This window comes from Cryptosporidium ubiquitum, assembly GCF_001865345.1.
Source record: "Cryptosporidium ubiquitum isolate 39726 chromosome Unknown contig_21, whole genome shotgun sequence".
NCBI classification, from domain to species: Eukaryota; Apicomplexa; class Conoidasida; order Eucoccidiorida; family Cryptosporidiidae; genus Cryptosporidium; species Cryptosporidium ubiquitum.
The window spans coordinates 257,561-272,444 of NW_021639833.1; the positions used below are offsets into that span (position 1 = coordinate 257,561).

Genomic DNA, 14,884 nt, shown 5'->3' on the forward strand with positions numbered 1-14,884 from the left:
TTAGTTGCAAAATAGAGAACTTCAATAATCAGAAGACCAGACTCTAATAGTACGGTCTAGTCCTACAGTAACGATTCTTTGACCATTTGAAGAAATATCCATACCTGTTATTTTATGTGAATTAGTTTCTATTTGCTTTATACACGAATAAGTTATATAGCTAAAATTTGAATTGAAGTCAACTATAGACTCATTAAGCTTTGATGTAGACCAAATCTTTATACTTTCGTCCTGAGATGCAGATGCAATATATCTTCCCTTCTTCGGTTCATATTGAACATTTGAAATTTGTTTTGAGTGTCCCAAAAGGCTAGATAACAACGGCTTATCAACTCTTCTTAAATCCCATATTTTAATATAATTATCTTGAGAAGATGTAAGAAATGTAGCATCACAGTTAGGTGAAAACTGAGAAGTGATAATTTTACCAGAGTGGGCTATCTGAAATAAAACTGAGCTGCCTGAACGAATGTCCCAAACCCTAAATACTCCTCCTGAATCACCACTGATTACAAGAGCACCATCTGGATGTAGATCTAGTCCAAAAATTGGTCTGGAATGACCTTCCTGAACTTGAATTTGACTTGAAGTTTCCATATCCCAAATTCTCCATGTTTCATCATTACTAGCAGAAAACAAGTGTTTTGAGAATGGATGCACAACTATTTTGTTTACTTGATCTTCATGCCCAATATACCTATTTATAACTTCAGTTTCATTCCATAAAAATATATTTGCATTTAAATCACAAGAAAATAGTTTTGAATATCCTTCATCTGTAACAATCCAGCACACATCTGTAATGCTGTGCTTGTGGTGTTTTAGGACTTTATCCTGAATTAAATTTTTTGAGTTCCAAATTTTAAGATCACCACTCAAACCATAGGTAGCTATTTTATCTCCTAATGGAGAAATGCAACATCCCAATACATATCTAGTATCACACATCTCACAAATATTTTCTCTAATTTTTTGAGTAAAACATTTTAAAAAATGGACTTTTTCTTCCAATAAATTTTTTTCGGGAAATTCTCTGGCGTATTTTAGCCTGTAATACGATTTCTTAATTGATGATGTAAGGATCTGTCTCCGAAAAGATATCAATTCATCTGTACCTTGTGAAAAAAATGTTTCCTTTGCTAGAGGTTTGACTGATTCCTTTCTTAAAATAGCAGGACTTTTCTTTTTTGCAATAATATTGAACAGCCTTTCTCTTCTTCCGCATTGATCCTCTCCGAAATAGCATATTGGCTCTCCAAGTTCGCGAAGCTGTAGCTTTACAACCTCATCATTTGTAGAAACTGTTGAATTTAAAAATATGTAATTTTTATTTGACATAATCAATCAAATATGACTTATTTAGTCTTATCGGTGTTAAATATTATAAAAAATAACTTAGTTGCCCAATCATCTCACTGAATTAATCAAACACTTTTTTTTATATACAAATTATATTCTGTTAATTTTATCCCCCATAAGTGAAGAAGTTAATTACCGCAATTATTCAACATTTATTAGAATTATTATTTTAATAAAAAGAGTAATAATAATATTAATTTTTGAACTTATGACAGGAAATCACGAATATAAGCAAGATAGCTTGGATAATAGTCCTCTCCAGAAATTTGGTAAAAGTGAAAATGATGAGATTAATGTTGTTACTGGGATAAACCGAATTATGAACACAAAAACAACCATAGAAAAAATTTCCTTACACACAGAGGCTGAATATAACTGTTGTAAAAAAGAGGATGAAATTAAAGTTAAGTGTGACGGGAATTACTCAATTGAACAAGATGGCAATGCAAATAGTTCAAATAACATTTCAGAATATACAGTTCAAGGCGAAGTTTATTCTTGCATGGAGCCGGTAATCTATGATAAGAACAATAATAATATCACTGTTCTTGTAACTGGTGCAACCGGATTTATTGCATCGCATGTTGTAGAACGATTATTGCTCAGAGGGTATAAAGTTCGTGCAACAACGAGATCGAAGAATAATCAAAATTCCGATATTCTTTTAGATTTCCATTTTGCCAACGAAAACTTGACATTATGTGAAGCAGAGTTATTAAATAGTGAATGTTGGAAAGAATTGGTCAAAGGGTGTAATATTGTGATTCATTGTGCATCACCATATAAAATGGATTGCAGTGATCCATATGAAATTATCAATCCTGCAATTATTGGAACAAAGAATGTTATTCATGCATGTTGTATGTGTGATGATGTCAAAACTGTTGTTTTGACCTCATCAATTGCTGCAGTTGTGGGGGCCTATAAAGATGGGAAAGTATATTCTGAAATTGATTGGAATGACGATTGTGATCCTTTGATACACCCCTATTTATACAGTAAGGTTGAAGCGGAGAAAATAGCTTATAAAGTGGTGGATGAATGCCGAAAATCACTCAATTTAATAGTTGTGAACCCAGGTATGGTAATTGGTCCTTCATATAGAAATGAAATTAATCAATCAGTTCAATGGATTTATAATATGATTACTGGTAGAATGCCACTGACTGTAGACTTACAGACAGGTTGGGTTGATGTTAGAGATGTTGCAGAAATACACATTAGGCTTTTTGAATCTGGTGATTTTTCTGGTAGATTTATTTGTATTGAAGGAATGTACACATTTCTTGATGTATCCAGAATGATAAAGCATACTTCACCTCAATTTAACCCACCTAATCATTGCCTCCCTACCTTAATAGCTAAAATGGTTCTTCCTTTATTTGCTTCAAAAAACGAAAGGGACTTTTTGAAAATATCGCTAGGGAAAAGAATATTACTCAGCAACGGTAGGTTATTATCACATTTCCCTAATTACAGGTTTCTACCGACTTTTGAATCTGTAAAAGATACATGTAATGACCTATCAAATAAGTTTGATATCAAGAAGTAAAATTTAAAATATCTAGATATAATTTATCAGTTATGATTGCAACTAAACTAAAGCCCTCTGCCTTCAAGGCTAATTTTCATTGCATGCTTAGACCTATTTTTTGTGCGGTTATTTCTGTTAATGCTAATATTCCCAATTGATTTATCTTTAAATGTGCTTGTGCCATGTTCGATATTTGAGCTGTCATTTTGTGGAATAACTTTAAAGTTATAACCAGTGGTAATTGGTATTCTTGCAGTTCTCGGTTCTACATAGAGCATACTTTTATTCAAATTTGGCTCACTGCCATTGGATTTAATTTGTGAGTTCAGGCTTTCAGCGGCAGCCGCAGCTTTACTGACCGTTTCCAAGGATGATGATTGTCTGGTCTTAGAGATTAATCTTACCCAACGTTGTATTAGTGTCCTTATAATCTGTCTATTTTCAATAGTTTCAGCAGGGTTTTTCCAAAGCTTGCACAGTGTTTTTCCTAATTCCGTAGAAGTTATCTCTTCTTCCCGTAAAGGAATATTACTTATTAATTTCAGAATCTTATTTCGTATTGATAAGCTTGGAAGTGTACCGTCATTAAAGGGCGAAAGCCACTGACTTAAAATATCAAGCACTCCTTCTGAGATGAAGTAACTCGACAAATTATTCATAGAGACTTTTCTACAAACCTCGTCAACCATTTTCAGTTTTGAAATGGCAACTTTTCCGTTTGAGTAAGCGACCTCATCTTTATTAGCGGCATCTTTCATTAATTGTATAAATTGCCTAATTTCAGTTAGGATTTCTGTTTCTGAAAACTTCCTCCCAACTGAATTCTTGTTCATATTCAGATTAGTGACTCCAATGTAATTACTACCCATTTTTTCATTGTATTCATCGTCGGATGATTTAATCCCTCCCTCGACTCGAATAATATCATCTTCATCAAAATCAGAAGACTCATCCTCAACTATAAAGTCATCGTAATGTGAATTATTCTTATTAGAAACATCCAAATGGTTACTTTTTCCATCGTTTACGTGAATTTGATTAGGATTTTTTTCAATGGTTTTTCTTTTTTTTCTTTTTTCTTCTACTAAATTTTCCTGCTCTTTTTCTGAAAAAAAATGTAAATTAAAAGACTCTATAGGCGTTTGCTCCCCATTTATCTTTGGTTCATCGTTTCTAGCATTTTCATTATTTGATATCCCAGAATCAAATTCATTTATTTCAACCATTTGAAAAAAAAAACAATTGTGAACATTCGCCCGCAATGAAATGAATAAAAATTATCTTTATAAATAAAAAAAACAAAGATATATAAAGCAAAAAAATAAGTGGTTAAATAAGAAATATACCTTTTAAACAACTCAAGTATCTTTTATTGTAAATTAAATTTGAGCTTTAGTTATTTTTGACCACAGAGGGAAAGGGTAACGTAAGTCAGTTTTTTTGACCTACAGGTCGGTTAATATGTAGATCTACTTCGAAGTTAAATTGAGTAATATAAAATTGTTATTATGTCAGTTGTTAATTGCAGTTCTACACGCTTAAGAACTGACTCTATAGATTTCATCTGGACAATTGAAGATTTTCCTTTACTTAGAACGCTTGCATTACAGCGTGCATTGCCTAATTATGACAGAATAATTAGTCAAAAATTTGGAGATCAACACAATGGAACTTGGTTTCTGGCCTTGTTTCCTGCAGGCATAAACTGTGATGGTAATTTGTTATCAATATATTTATTTTCTTACTCAGAACAAATTAGGATTGCAGAATTTGAAATATCTTTATTAGATGAAAAATTAGATATTATTGAAGGTTCAACAGTTTCTCTTTCTCAGCCTCGAGTTTTTACTAATAATGATTCTAGCTGGGGCTGGGAGGATTATATGCAAATCAATATAATTGAAGATAATATTTTGGGCGAGAATAAGAATAAAAATCCTCTAAGCCGATTAATTCCCTCCCCGTTTGAAGATACACAGGAAAGAATTCGTTCATCAGATGAATTGATATATTTTTCTGATGAAGGATTAGACTCGCATAATTTACAAAGCAACTATTTAGACGAAAATTGTGAGATAAAATCTTCACAAGACAAAATTTTCAATTGGGAGAAAACCATTCTTAAATATTTTATATTCGATGGTGCAATGCGTGTTAAAATAAATATCAAGTCATATAGAGATATTATTCATTCAGATGGAAGCGTAATAATTCCTAGTTTCTTTTCTAACAGAATTGCCACTCAAGATTACTTATGGCTTGCAAATGATATTTCCAAATTCTCAACAGATTGCTCAAATAAATTGTGTGAAAAAGTTACAATAAATTGTGGCAACGAATATTTTCATGTCCCTAAGTTTACTCTAGCTGCTAGATCAAAATTTTTCCAGAATTTTTTTTTATCAAACTTCATGGATTCAAAAACCGTGCATTTTTCAATTCCGATTGATGATGCATCACCACATATTCTAAAAAATGCATTAGATTATATTTTAACTGGTGATTGCGAATTATTGAGTGGTGAAAATGTTAAAAAATGGAAAGAAATTATTGATCTATTCAAATTTTCAGATAAATATGGAATTAAATCACTATACAATACCTGTATACCTCTGATTATTGCAAATATCAACACAGAATCAGTTTGGGCAATTATGATAATTGGAAAACAGTGTAATTCGGACATTATTTTAAGATCAGTAGGAAATTTTTTTAGAAGAAGTGATGACTTTTCCATTATTGCAAATACATTAATTGGCCACATAATTGAATATAAAAAGTAAAAGTTTAAAAGCAAAAAATAAAATTAAAAAGCTTTTAAGCCAATAGAATAATTTTTAATTTGTATTTGACTATTCATTCATATTTTGATTAATTAATATATAAAAGTATTTCTTTCTTTAATTCTTTTCAAGAATATTGATAAAATCCGATATTTCGATGCTTTTATTATCGATGAAGGACCACGAAATTGCTATTTTGCTTACAGTACTTTTCTTGAGATCAAAGCTGGGTTTACCTTTAATTAAGCTTGAAAAAAAATTCTTAATGATATCTATTTGGTAGCTTTCAGCATTAATTTTAGCAATTAAACTTTTGTAAGTGATAATAGCAAAATCATCATAAAAATATGACTTCATTAATTTATTGTTTATTGTTAAATCTTTAAAACAATGTTTTATTAAATTGCAATTTTTTTTCTTAATAAATTGTTTACTAATGATATTTACTAAATTTAGTATTGCAGTTAACAATTTTACAATTTCAATGTTATATATTTCAAAATAAAACAGCAAATTGAAATAATTGGTTTTATGAAGTGAGCTTTTTATTTGGAGAATTTTATCTTGATATATTGAGTTATCTGTTTCACATATAGTTTTATTTTTTTTTGGTTGAATCTTAACTTTCATTATTTTTTTCTGTAAAGTTTTGTAAGTTCCTTTTATATAGATATATAATTCATTTTTTGTCAGAACAAATGAATAGCCACGATTAATATACTTAGAAGTAAATACATAGATTGGAAAAAGTTGAGGTGTGGCATAATATTCGATAATCAATGAATGTATTTGGGAAATTGAAAGAACGTATTTTCCAAATAAAAAAGCAAAAGAATTGTTTATTTGTTGTTTCTTCAACTCTTCAATAATATTTCTGACTTCTAATTGTCTTTCTGTTAAATTCTGTAATGGGTTGACAGCATGTGCCAATGAAAACTTAATTGATAGATAACATAAATATTTGTTTTTCCCTTTAGTGGGTAAAGAAGTAATTGAACCATTATGTGGACAAAATGACGGGATTTTAAGTTCATAGTTTATGAATGATGCCAAACTTAGCATTCCTTGTTTTTCTCCATGAACAAATGCTATAGCTTGCGGTTCCGAGTGAGAAATAAGAGATTGTATTCCAATTGAATCTGCATGGGATGAAAAGCTGAGATATTTTACATTACATCTTACTTCTATGCAAGTAGAAGGATCTTTTTGGTCAATGAACACCCGCTTTGCACCATTAATAATCTTCGAGCCAATAGTGCCAGATACACAAAAGCCAGGAATAATCGTAAGATTGTTTGAGTCAGGTGCCCACATTTTAAATGCCTGGAGAGAAAGTCCAGTATTAAGCATCCCAGGTGTTGCAAAAAGTACTGCTGGCCCTGAAAGTGTCAAAATGGATTTGTCATATGGCATTACATGTGGAAAAGTAAAAATATTATCGGCCAGTGGTGTGTTCGTCCAATTAGTAAATAACTGATAATATGAATTGGCTTTTTCTGTCATTGAACCTCCAAAAAATATTGGGAACCTTATTTGCATTCTTCGCCAATATATTTCCAATAGTATACATAGTTCTTGTGCCCGACCAATTGCAAATACAGGTATTAATACTTTCCCACCTCTCTTCAAGCAAGAGTATACCATTTCACAGAAGGTTCTTTCAGTCGATCGTCTCGAAGGTCTAATGTATGTTGCGTATGTACTTTCTGATATTAATAAACTTGGTAACAGCTTGGGTATTAGTGCAGGCCCAAGATGTCTATCTCTGACCATATTAAAATCACCAGTATAAACAATAGATTCGTCGTTAACTTGAATATGAAACATTGAAGCACCTAAGACATGGCCTGCATAATATGGAGTAATTTTTATCCCTGAAACAACGATAGTTTGATGAAGCTGAATAGCTTTTACTTTTTCCATACAACTCCAAACATCTGAAACAGTAAAAAAACCATATTCGCTATTAGATATAACCTCATTTGTTGCAAGGGCCACGTCGTTGTTCGTTCTCTGCAATAATAGTTTTTGTTCCATAATCTTGCAGCAATCAGAAAGTAAAACGGATGAAACTGATTTGGTAGGATAGGTCATAACAATTGGACCTGTATAGCCTATTTTTTCCGTAAAAAAAGGTAGTGCACCACAGTGATCTAAATGATAATGAGATATTATTACCAAATCAATGTAATCATTTATTATTAAAGGGTCTAGAGTGGCACTAATTGCTTTAAAATCAGGATACTTTCTTTCGTCTTTAAAACCCATATGCATTCCACAGTCAAACATAACAGTTTTCGACCCTATTTTTGTTAGAATACATGATCTTCCTACATCTTGACCTGCACCTAGTGGAATAATCGAAATTGTCATTTTTTAATGTTTTTTTAAATAAATTGGTCGCGGGTAATACTCGCCGATCAGACTTTTCAATTGTAATAAAAATTAATGCAGAAAAAGCGTAAAGTAAATCTACTAAATTGCAAAAAAAATAACAACAGAGAAGGTTTTAAGAATGAAAAAAAAAGTTACAATCACAAATTTATAAATTTTGGATCCAATAATTTGATAAAAAATAATAAAAGAACAATTTTATGTGTTGCAGAAAAAAATTCAGTTGCAAAAGAAATTGCTAGCTTTCTTTGCCCAGAATTTCAATCACCCATTAGATTGAAGAGCAAGAGTACGACAAATGTTGCACTATTAATATCTTATAAATTTTTTGGGGATGATTGTAACATGATAGTTACATCAGTTAGAGGTCATTTGAAAAAACTTGAATTTTTGCCAAAATATTCAAACTGGGCTTCTGTAAACCCTATTGCATTGCTAGATTTATCTACACCAGTTGTTAGTTCGATTTTACCTGATTGTACAGAAATTGCGGATAATTTAACATATTTTTCAAAAATTTCAACTTATTTGATTCTATGGTTAGACTGTGATAGGGAAGGTGAAAACATTGCATTCGAAGTATTAAGTATCTGTTTAAATTCAAACAAAAATTTGATTGTTTTTAGAGCGCATTTTTCAGCAATTACTAAGTTTGAAATTGATAATGCAATGAAAAAATTAACATTTCCTAATCGCAAATTGAGCGATGCAGTTGAGGCTAGAAAAGAAATTGATTTAAGAGTGGGATCGTCCTTTACGAGATTTTTAACACTAAGGTATAGCAAGTTGTTCCCCATTCCCGAGCATACACTCAGTTATGGAACATGCCAATTCCCTACTCTTGGATTTGTTGTAGATAGATATAACAAGATCAAAAATTTCAGAGAAGAAAATGAGTGGACAATTACATTGGAAATCAAAATGAACATTCACGAAAAAAATAACGAAAATGCGTCAATTATAATTTTTGAATGGGAAAGAGGTAAAATTTTTGATCGTTTGTTTACATTTATTATTTATGAAGCCTGTATAGAAAATCCAAATGCAAATATAAAAGAAATAACTAATAATAAAATAACAAAAAGAAAACCTTTCCCACTTAACACAATTGAAATGACAAAAATTGCATCTAATAAGTTAAAAATAACACCAGTAGAGTGCATTAATATTGCAGAAAATCTCTATAGAAAAGGCTACATTTCATACCCAAGGACAGATACTAATAGTTTTTCAGATAGCTTTGACATTTTATTGTACATAAGAGAACAGGAAAAAAGTAGTGTATTTGGATCATTTGCAAGCGAGTTACTGCATTTAAATCGTTTTTCAGCACCTAGAAAAGGCTGTAAAAACGATGGCTCTCACCCACCAATCCATCCGGTGAAATGTTTAAATAGAGAACAAGCTTCTTCAAATGAAGAATGGCTCTTATATGAACTCATTACACGCCACTTTTTGTCTTCTTGTTCAAATGATGCTGTATTGATGGAATCAATCGTTAAAATTGATATTTCCGGGGAAATATTCAAGACGAAAGGAACTGTAAGTTAATTTTCTAAATTAATAAAGTTTTTAATTTCTTATAGGTTTTGCTTGAAGAAAATTGGTTAAAGATATACTCTCCATTTGAGAAAATAAATACAAAGTCCTTACCAAAATTCAATGTTGGTAGTCTAGTATTTCCATATAAATTAGTCTTTCGTAAATGCAAAACAACTCCACCATCATTACTAAGCGAAGCTGAACTAATTGATTTAATGGATAAAAACAGGATAGGAACTGATGCTACTATGCACGAACATATCGAAAAAGTACAAACTAGGCAATATGTAAAAAAAAATTCAAAGTCACTACTTTCTCCAACAGTTTTAGGGATTGCTTTATACAATGGGTTTGAACTGATTTCAAGAAAAATGGAATTAAATGGAAATAAAGCAAAACTAAACAGTGAAACAAAATTTCATTCAAAAGATACGTCAACCTACAATCTGATGCATTTTAAAATTAGACAAATAATTGAACGCTATGCCGAAAAAATAATTTCTGGTGAGTACTCTAGAAGTTATGTCGTTGAAAAGATAACTGGATTTATGAAACATATATATGAAAGAATGCTAGTATTTATTGACCACTTAGATTCTGCATTGAATGTTTATTTCCCTAAATGGGACGCAAATATTGTAGTGATAAATGGGAAGATAAGTAGAAAAAACATATCTGAGTGTGGATTTTGTAGGTCTAGTATAAATATTTACGAAATCAAAAAAAGTTTAAATGGGCTTCCTCCTATTTCCGAAACAAACAATGACGGTGTTATTCGTGTTTCTAAAAACACCAAACTAGCAATATGCAAAAGCCAGTCAGAAATGAATTGTAAAAGACCTCTATTTATTCCAGATTACAAGTCAATTAATGCAACGAGCGAATATTGCCAACATTGTGGATTCAAAAAAATTGAAATAGAAATGTTTAACTCGAAAAAAATCAGTTTCTGTCTTTATTGCTTCAATTTCCCAAACAAATGCACAGTGAATATTTAAATTGATTTCATAATTTTAAATAGACCATGTTTCTAATTTTTTGAAATTTGTTTTTATCATATATTTTTAACACTTTTTTCTTTTTTCGCGCATTAATATTGCGGTTTTTCAAAATTGACTTTTATCCAAAAATAGTAATAATGATAAAAAGAACGTCCCATAAAACTTCAAGTGACACTGATGAGGGGAGAACTATATTCCTAAGGAATGTTCCATTTGAAATGTCTGAGCTTTCTCTTAAAGAATTGATTGAAAGAAAATTTGGAGAAACACTTTATGTTAAAATGGTTTTTTCGAAGCTGACTCAATTACCAAAAGGAGTCGCTTTTATTAAATTCAAGGATACTGAATCAGTTGAAAAAGTTCTCGAAGGAGAGAAAACGGCAGACAAATATTACAATAGCCATGTTTTTAGGCATAAAGGAAATACTATTAAAGACTCAAAAAACTTTAGTACATTGATTTTACCTCCAGAAATTGGAATTCAATTTAATGGAAGAAGAATTTTTGCCCACTTGGCTTTGAATAGGTCAGAAATTGCGATTATAGAGAACAAAAAAGTATCTAAAAACATTTCAGATAAATTTTGCCAAAGTTTAGATCTATTTAAAAAGGGATTACTTCTCCCTGGTATGAAAGAAGCTGAAGGTATCAGCAACCATGATTTGAGATTACGTGAAAATTCGTGGAAAGAGATAAAAATTAAAATGAAGAACCCCAATTATGAAATTAATAGATTTAGGCTTTGTATTCGTAATATACCAACAAAAATTAATTCAAGTGAATTAAAAGAAATCATTATTCAAGAAATTTCAAAAATGTGCGGTCCAGCAGTTATTAATTTGGCAAATGAAATTGTTTCCGAGTTCGAGAAATCTGAATATTCTAGTTTTTCTAATAAGTTTAATTCCAGGAAAATTTTAATAGATTTAAAACAGAATATTAACTCTCCTAAAAAGTGCATGCTTATATTTAAAAGGTTAATAAATAAAGTAAATATAATCAGAGAAAATTCGTTGAAATCAAGCAAGTCCAGAGGATTCGCATTCGTAAATACTAATTCATTTTCTCTATCAAATGCAATTTTGGGAATTTTGAACAACAATCCAAAAATATTTACTTCTGAAAAGAGACCAATAGTAGAATTTGCAATCGAGGATAAGAGAGCATTATTTATTCAAAAGAGAAGAACTAAGAATAACTTCAAAAGGCACGAAAGAAAAACAGATGATAAACGAATCACCCAAATTTCATAATATTAAGATAGGTTAGGGTGAGAAACAACGAATCAAAAATACTGTTTAATGAGACAAGACATGGTATGTGTGTTGAATTATGCAAGCAATTTTTGATGAAAAATTTGGCAAAATGAATTCAAATAATCAGCTTGACAAAAATGTATTAATGAACGCTAATGAATTTAACGAAATTCCAAACATCGCTAGTGAAACTACATATACAGGCATTAATATTGTAGAAAATAAACAAAATAGTAATAGCGACAACGTCAACGATGACCATGATGAGATTGTGCCATGTTCATATTGTAACCAACCTACTTATGAAGAATCTTATATCTTACTTTCTTGTTTGCATAGATATCACTACTCTTGTGTTTTAAATAACATTACCGCTATTACACAAAGTGGAGATTTTATGATCTGCAAGGTTTGTGGATTCAAATCAGCTGTTTTGGGAAAAACTGGAGCTCCAGTAGCTCGAGATTTAAATTTAATCTCTTTAAAAAATAGTCTAGGTTCCATACCAAATGGGTCATGTTCAACTTGCCAATTCAGAAGTTCTACCATCTACTGTATTGATTGTTGCGAAGGATTTTGTTCAAAGTGTGTAAAGGAATTTCATAATAGTGTTTCTACACTCCAAAATCACATAATCAGACAACTAGATATAAATAATGATGGCGATACAGTTCAGGCTAATACGGCGATCGAGCTTGTTAAAGCTGCAAAAGAAGAGAAGATTTTGTCTGGAATGAATGGCACTGAAAACAATATAAACATGAAACAAACTCAAAAGAAAAGAAAACAATCAGCAGAGGAATATTGTGTTGTACATAAGCAAACAGAGGCAAAGTACTTCTGTTTAACATGCGAGCACAATTGCTTTTGTGAAGTTTGTGCAACAGTTGGTATGCACCGTGATCATAAGGTTTTAATGGCTAATGAAGCAATAGATTGCATAAGAGATATTCTAGGGAAATTCCAACATTTTGCAATTAAACGTATTTCTGAACTAGATTCAGTACAAGATTCAACATCTGAATGGAGGACACAACAAAAGTCATTTCTTGAAGAAGTGAAACCACAGCTTGAAAGTAACTCATCCCAGGCTTGCCAAATATTGAATGAAAATATCAGCAAATTTAGAAATGAGTTATTAAAAGAATGGTTTGATAATGAAGATATTATTTTGAAGGAAATTAACGATGCAAAAAAAAAACATGATGAAATTAAACAATTAATTGCATCATTGCATGTTTGTTTGGATAAAAATGATGACTATTTTATGATGAATTTTCTTCATGACAAGTATAAAGAAGTTTATATTTGGTTGGACAAACCGTTTAACGACATTGAATTTTCAAACTTTACCGATCCTGTAGTTTGCTATGAACGCATATACAATATGACAGATAGAATGAATAGAGAGACTGCTAATTTAATATCACAACAGATTGCATTAAATAGGTTGAGTTGCATATTTCAACCAAGAAAGTTTCAATGTAACTTTGAGAGTGATATTATTACCTTTGATGATGATGGAATTGCAATTCCTATATTATCGAGCGAAAAAATAAGTTATTCAAATAGCAACATGGATGATAACAATTATTCTGACAAATCTATTGTTAAAATTAAGGGAGAGTTGTTTAATGACGGCATTTTTAGTAGAAAAAAGCAAGATATTCAAATTGAAAAATCAGTCTCGTTGGAAATCATTCATAAAGATGATGATGACGAATTTGAAGATAATTCATATGATGCACTTTATGAAAAAATGGTATGGCTACATCCAAGCAGTCATTCAAGTAATGAAAACCAATCTGATATTAACGATATAAAAACAGAAGAGATACCGTCATCTAGTTCCGAGAATGATTTGAAATATCCGGTAAAAAATATTTCGACATATACCAATAATATATATTATGATTCAGAGACCTTATTTAACAAAATTTCTGCAAATTATTCAGAGGATGAGTCATTTATTTCAAACCTTTGTGTTGATTTGAAAAATGAATTCATTAATGCATTGCCTAGATTTGAAATATTATATTCAAGAGCAAATAATCCATTTATTTGTAAATAATACTAAATATTTTTATTAAAGAAAAGATTTTTTAAAATATAACTTGTATAATTTATCAACTTTGAGTAAATTTAATGTTACTAAACACGTTCTAAATGTGATACATACTCTACAGGTTTTCAAATCGTATTTAAATAGCGATAATCTTTTGAATATTTCGTATATTTTCTGAGCTCACTTTACTCATTAGATTGAGAACTCGCATTATTTCTGCTCAATGCAGGCGGTGAAGAATATCCAAATTTGACAGAGCCGGAAGTATCTTCATTAGAAACAAACTTAGAGAATAAAGGCGCGACTTCTGTACCATTTAAGGGAGATAAAGCAAATTTGTCTTGTGAAGTGTTATTTGAGTTGGATACGACGTTAACCATGGTATTTTCAAGCATTTTGTTTGAAATATTGTCTCTAACGTTATTGTTATTTGTAGTTTGATTCATTGTGCTTGAACTGGTTGCTGTTTTATTAAACTGATCAAAAGTACTTTTTATATAAGTAGGGTCAATTGAATTTGATGAGTTTTTAGATCCAAAGTCTTGGAATTGAGTCGAGTTAAAGTCATCATTTTTCAAATTTGTTGATATTGTTGTGGTTGTTGTATAATACTTTTTGAAGAGGTTTTGATTTTGGGATAAATCCTTTTTTTTTTCTGATTGACTGTTTGATACTTTATTAAGTTCAATTTTTTTATTTTTTGAATCTAAGTTCGCATCGTAGGTATTGTTTGCCTCCTTCGTAATTTCGAATGGGTTTGTGTTAAATAACCTTTTTTGAGTAAGAAAAATTAAATTAGAACTATCATTTGGTTGCGGGTTTAAATTTTGTGTTTTATTGCCATTATCTTGAGATAAAAGCATTAAAGAACTTGATAGTAAGGCGCTAACACTAGCTGTGGTGGTGGTGGTAGTAGTAGTGGTAGTGGTGGTAGTAGTAGTGGTAGTGGT

General features: G+C 30.7%; 9 protein-coding genes across 9 annotated transcripts; 5 read left to right on the top strand and 4 right to left on the bottom strand.

Moving 5' to 3' along the window:
- Positions 1–21: 21 nt before the first annotated feature.
- Positions 22–1,338, bottom strand: cubi_01804 (WD40 repeat-containing protein; the record flags this gene model as incomplete). The annotated part of the gene is made up of 1 exon (XM_029018816.1): positions 22–1,338. The coding sequence occupies one exon, from the start codon at positions 1,336–1,338 to the stop codon at positions 22–24; it is 1,317 nt and encodes a 438-aa protein (XP_028873200.1).
- Positions 1,339–1,567: 229 nt separating this feature from the next.
- cubi_01805 (cinnamyl-alcohol dehydrogenase-like nucleoside diphosphate sugar epimerase) lies at positions 1,568–2,911 on the top strand (the record flags this gene model as incomplete). The annotated part of the gene is made up of 1 exon (XM_029018817.1): positions 1,568–2,911. One exon carries the CDS (start codon positions 1,568–1,570, stop codon positions 2,909–2,911), a length of 1,344 nt encoding a protein of 447 aa, XP_028873201.1.
- A 47-nt stretch (positions 2,912–2,958) lies between these two features.
- On the bottom strand, positions 2,959–4,119 carry cubi_01806 (uncharacterized protein; the record flags this gene model as incomplete). Its single annotated transcript, XM_029018818.1, has 1 exon — positions 2,959–4,119. One exon carries the CDS (start codon positions 4,117–4,119, stop codon positions 2,959–2,961), a length of 1,161 nt encoding a protein of 386 aa, XP_028873202.1.
- A 282-nt stretch (positions 4,120–4,401) lies between these two features.
- On the top strand, positions 4,402–5,676 carry cubi_01807 (uncharacterized protein; the record flags this gene model as incomplete). Its single annotated transcript, XM_029018819.1, has 1 exon — positions 4,402–5,676. The coding sequence occupies one exon, from the start codon at positions 4,402–4,404 to the stop codon at positions 5,674–5,676; it is 1,275 nt and encodes a 424-aa protein (XP_028873203.1).
- Positions 5,677–5,793: 117 nt separating this feature from the next.
- cubi_01808 (CPSF metallobeta-lactamase) lies at positions 5,794–8,049 on the bottom strand (the record flags this gene model as incomplete). The annotated part of the gene is made up of 1 exon (XM_029018820.1): positions 5,794–8,049. The coding sequence occupies one exon, from the start codon at positions 8,047–8,049 to the stop codon at positions 5,794–5,796; it is 2,256 nt and encodes a 751-aa protein (XP_028873204.1).
- A 75-nt stretch (positions 8,050–8,124) lies between these two features.
- cubi_01809 (DNA topoisomerase III) lies at positions 8,125–10,610 on the top strand (the record flags this gene model as incomplete). The annotated part of the gene is made up of 2 exons (XM_029018821.1): positions 8,125–9,612; positions 9,657–10,610. The coding sequence occupies 2 exons, from the start codon at positions 8,125–8,127 to the stop codon at positions 10,608–10,610; spliced, it is 2,442 nt and encodes an 813-aa protein (XP_028873205.1).
- Positions 10,611–10,750: 140 nt separating this feature from the next.
- cubi_01810 (uncharacterized protein) lies at positions 10,751–11,866 on the top strand (the record flags this gene model as incomplete). Its single annotated transcript, XM_029018822.1, has 1 exon — positions 10,751–11,866. One exon carries the CDS (start codon positions 10,751–10,753, stop codon positions 11,864–11,866), a length of 1,116 nt encoding a protein of 371 aa, XP_028873206.1.
- A 112-nt stretch (positions 11,867–11,978) lies between these two features.
- On the top strand, positions 11,979–13,940 carry cubi_01811 (uncharacterized protein; the record flags this gene model as incomplete). The annotated part of the gene is made up of 1 exon (XM_029018823.1): positions 11,979–13,940. The coding sequence occupies one exon, from the start codon at positions 11,979–11,981 to the stop codon at positions 13,938–13,940; it is 1,962 nt and encodes a 653-aa protein (XP_028873207.1).
- Positions 13,941–14,119: 179 nt separating this feature from the next.
- cubi_01812 (uncharacterized protein) lies at positions 14,120–14,797 on the bottom strand (the record flags this gene model as incomplete). Its single annotated transcript, XM_029018824.1, has 1 exon — positions 14,120–14,797. The coding sequence occupies one exon, from the start codon at positions 14,795–14,797 to the stop codon at positions 14,120–14,122; it is 678 nt and encodes a 225-aa protein (XP_028873208.1).
- Between the last annotated feature and the right edge of the window lie 87 nt (positions 14,798–14,884).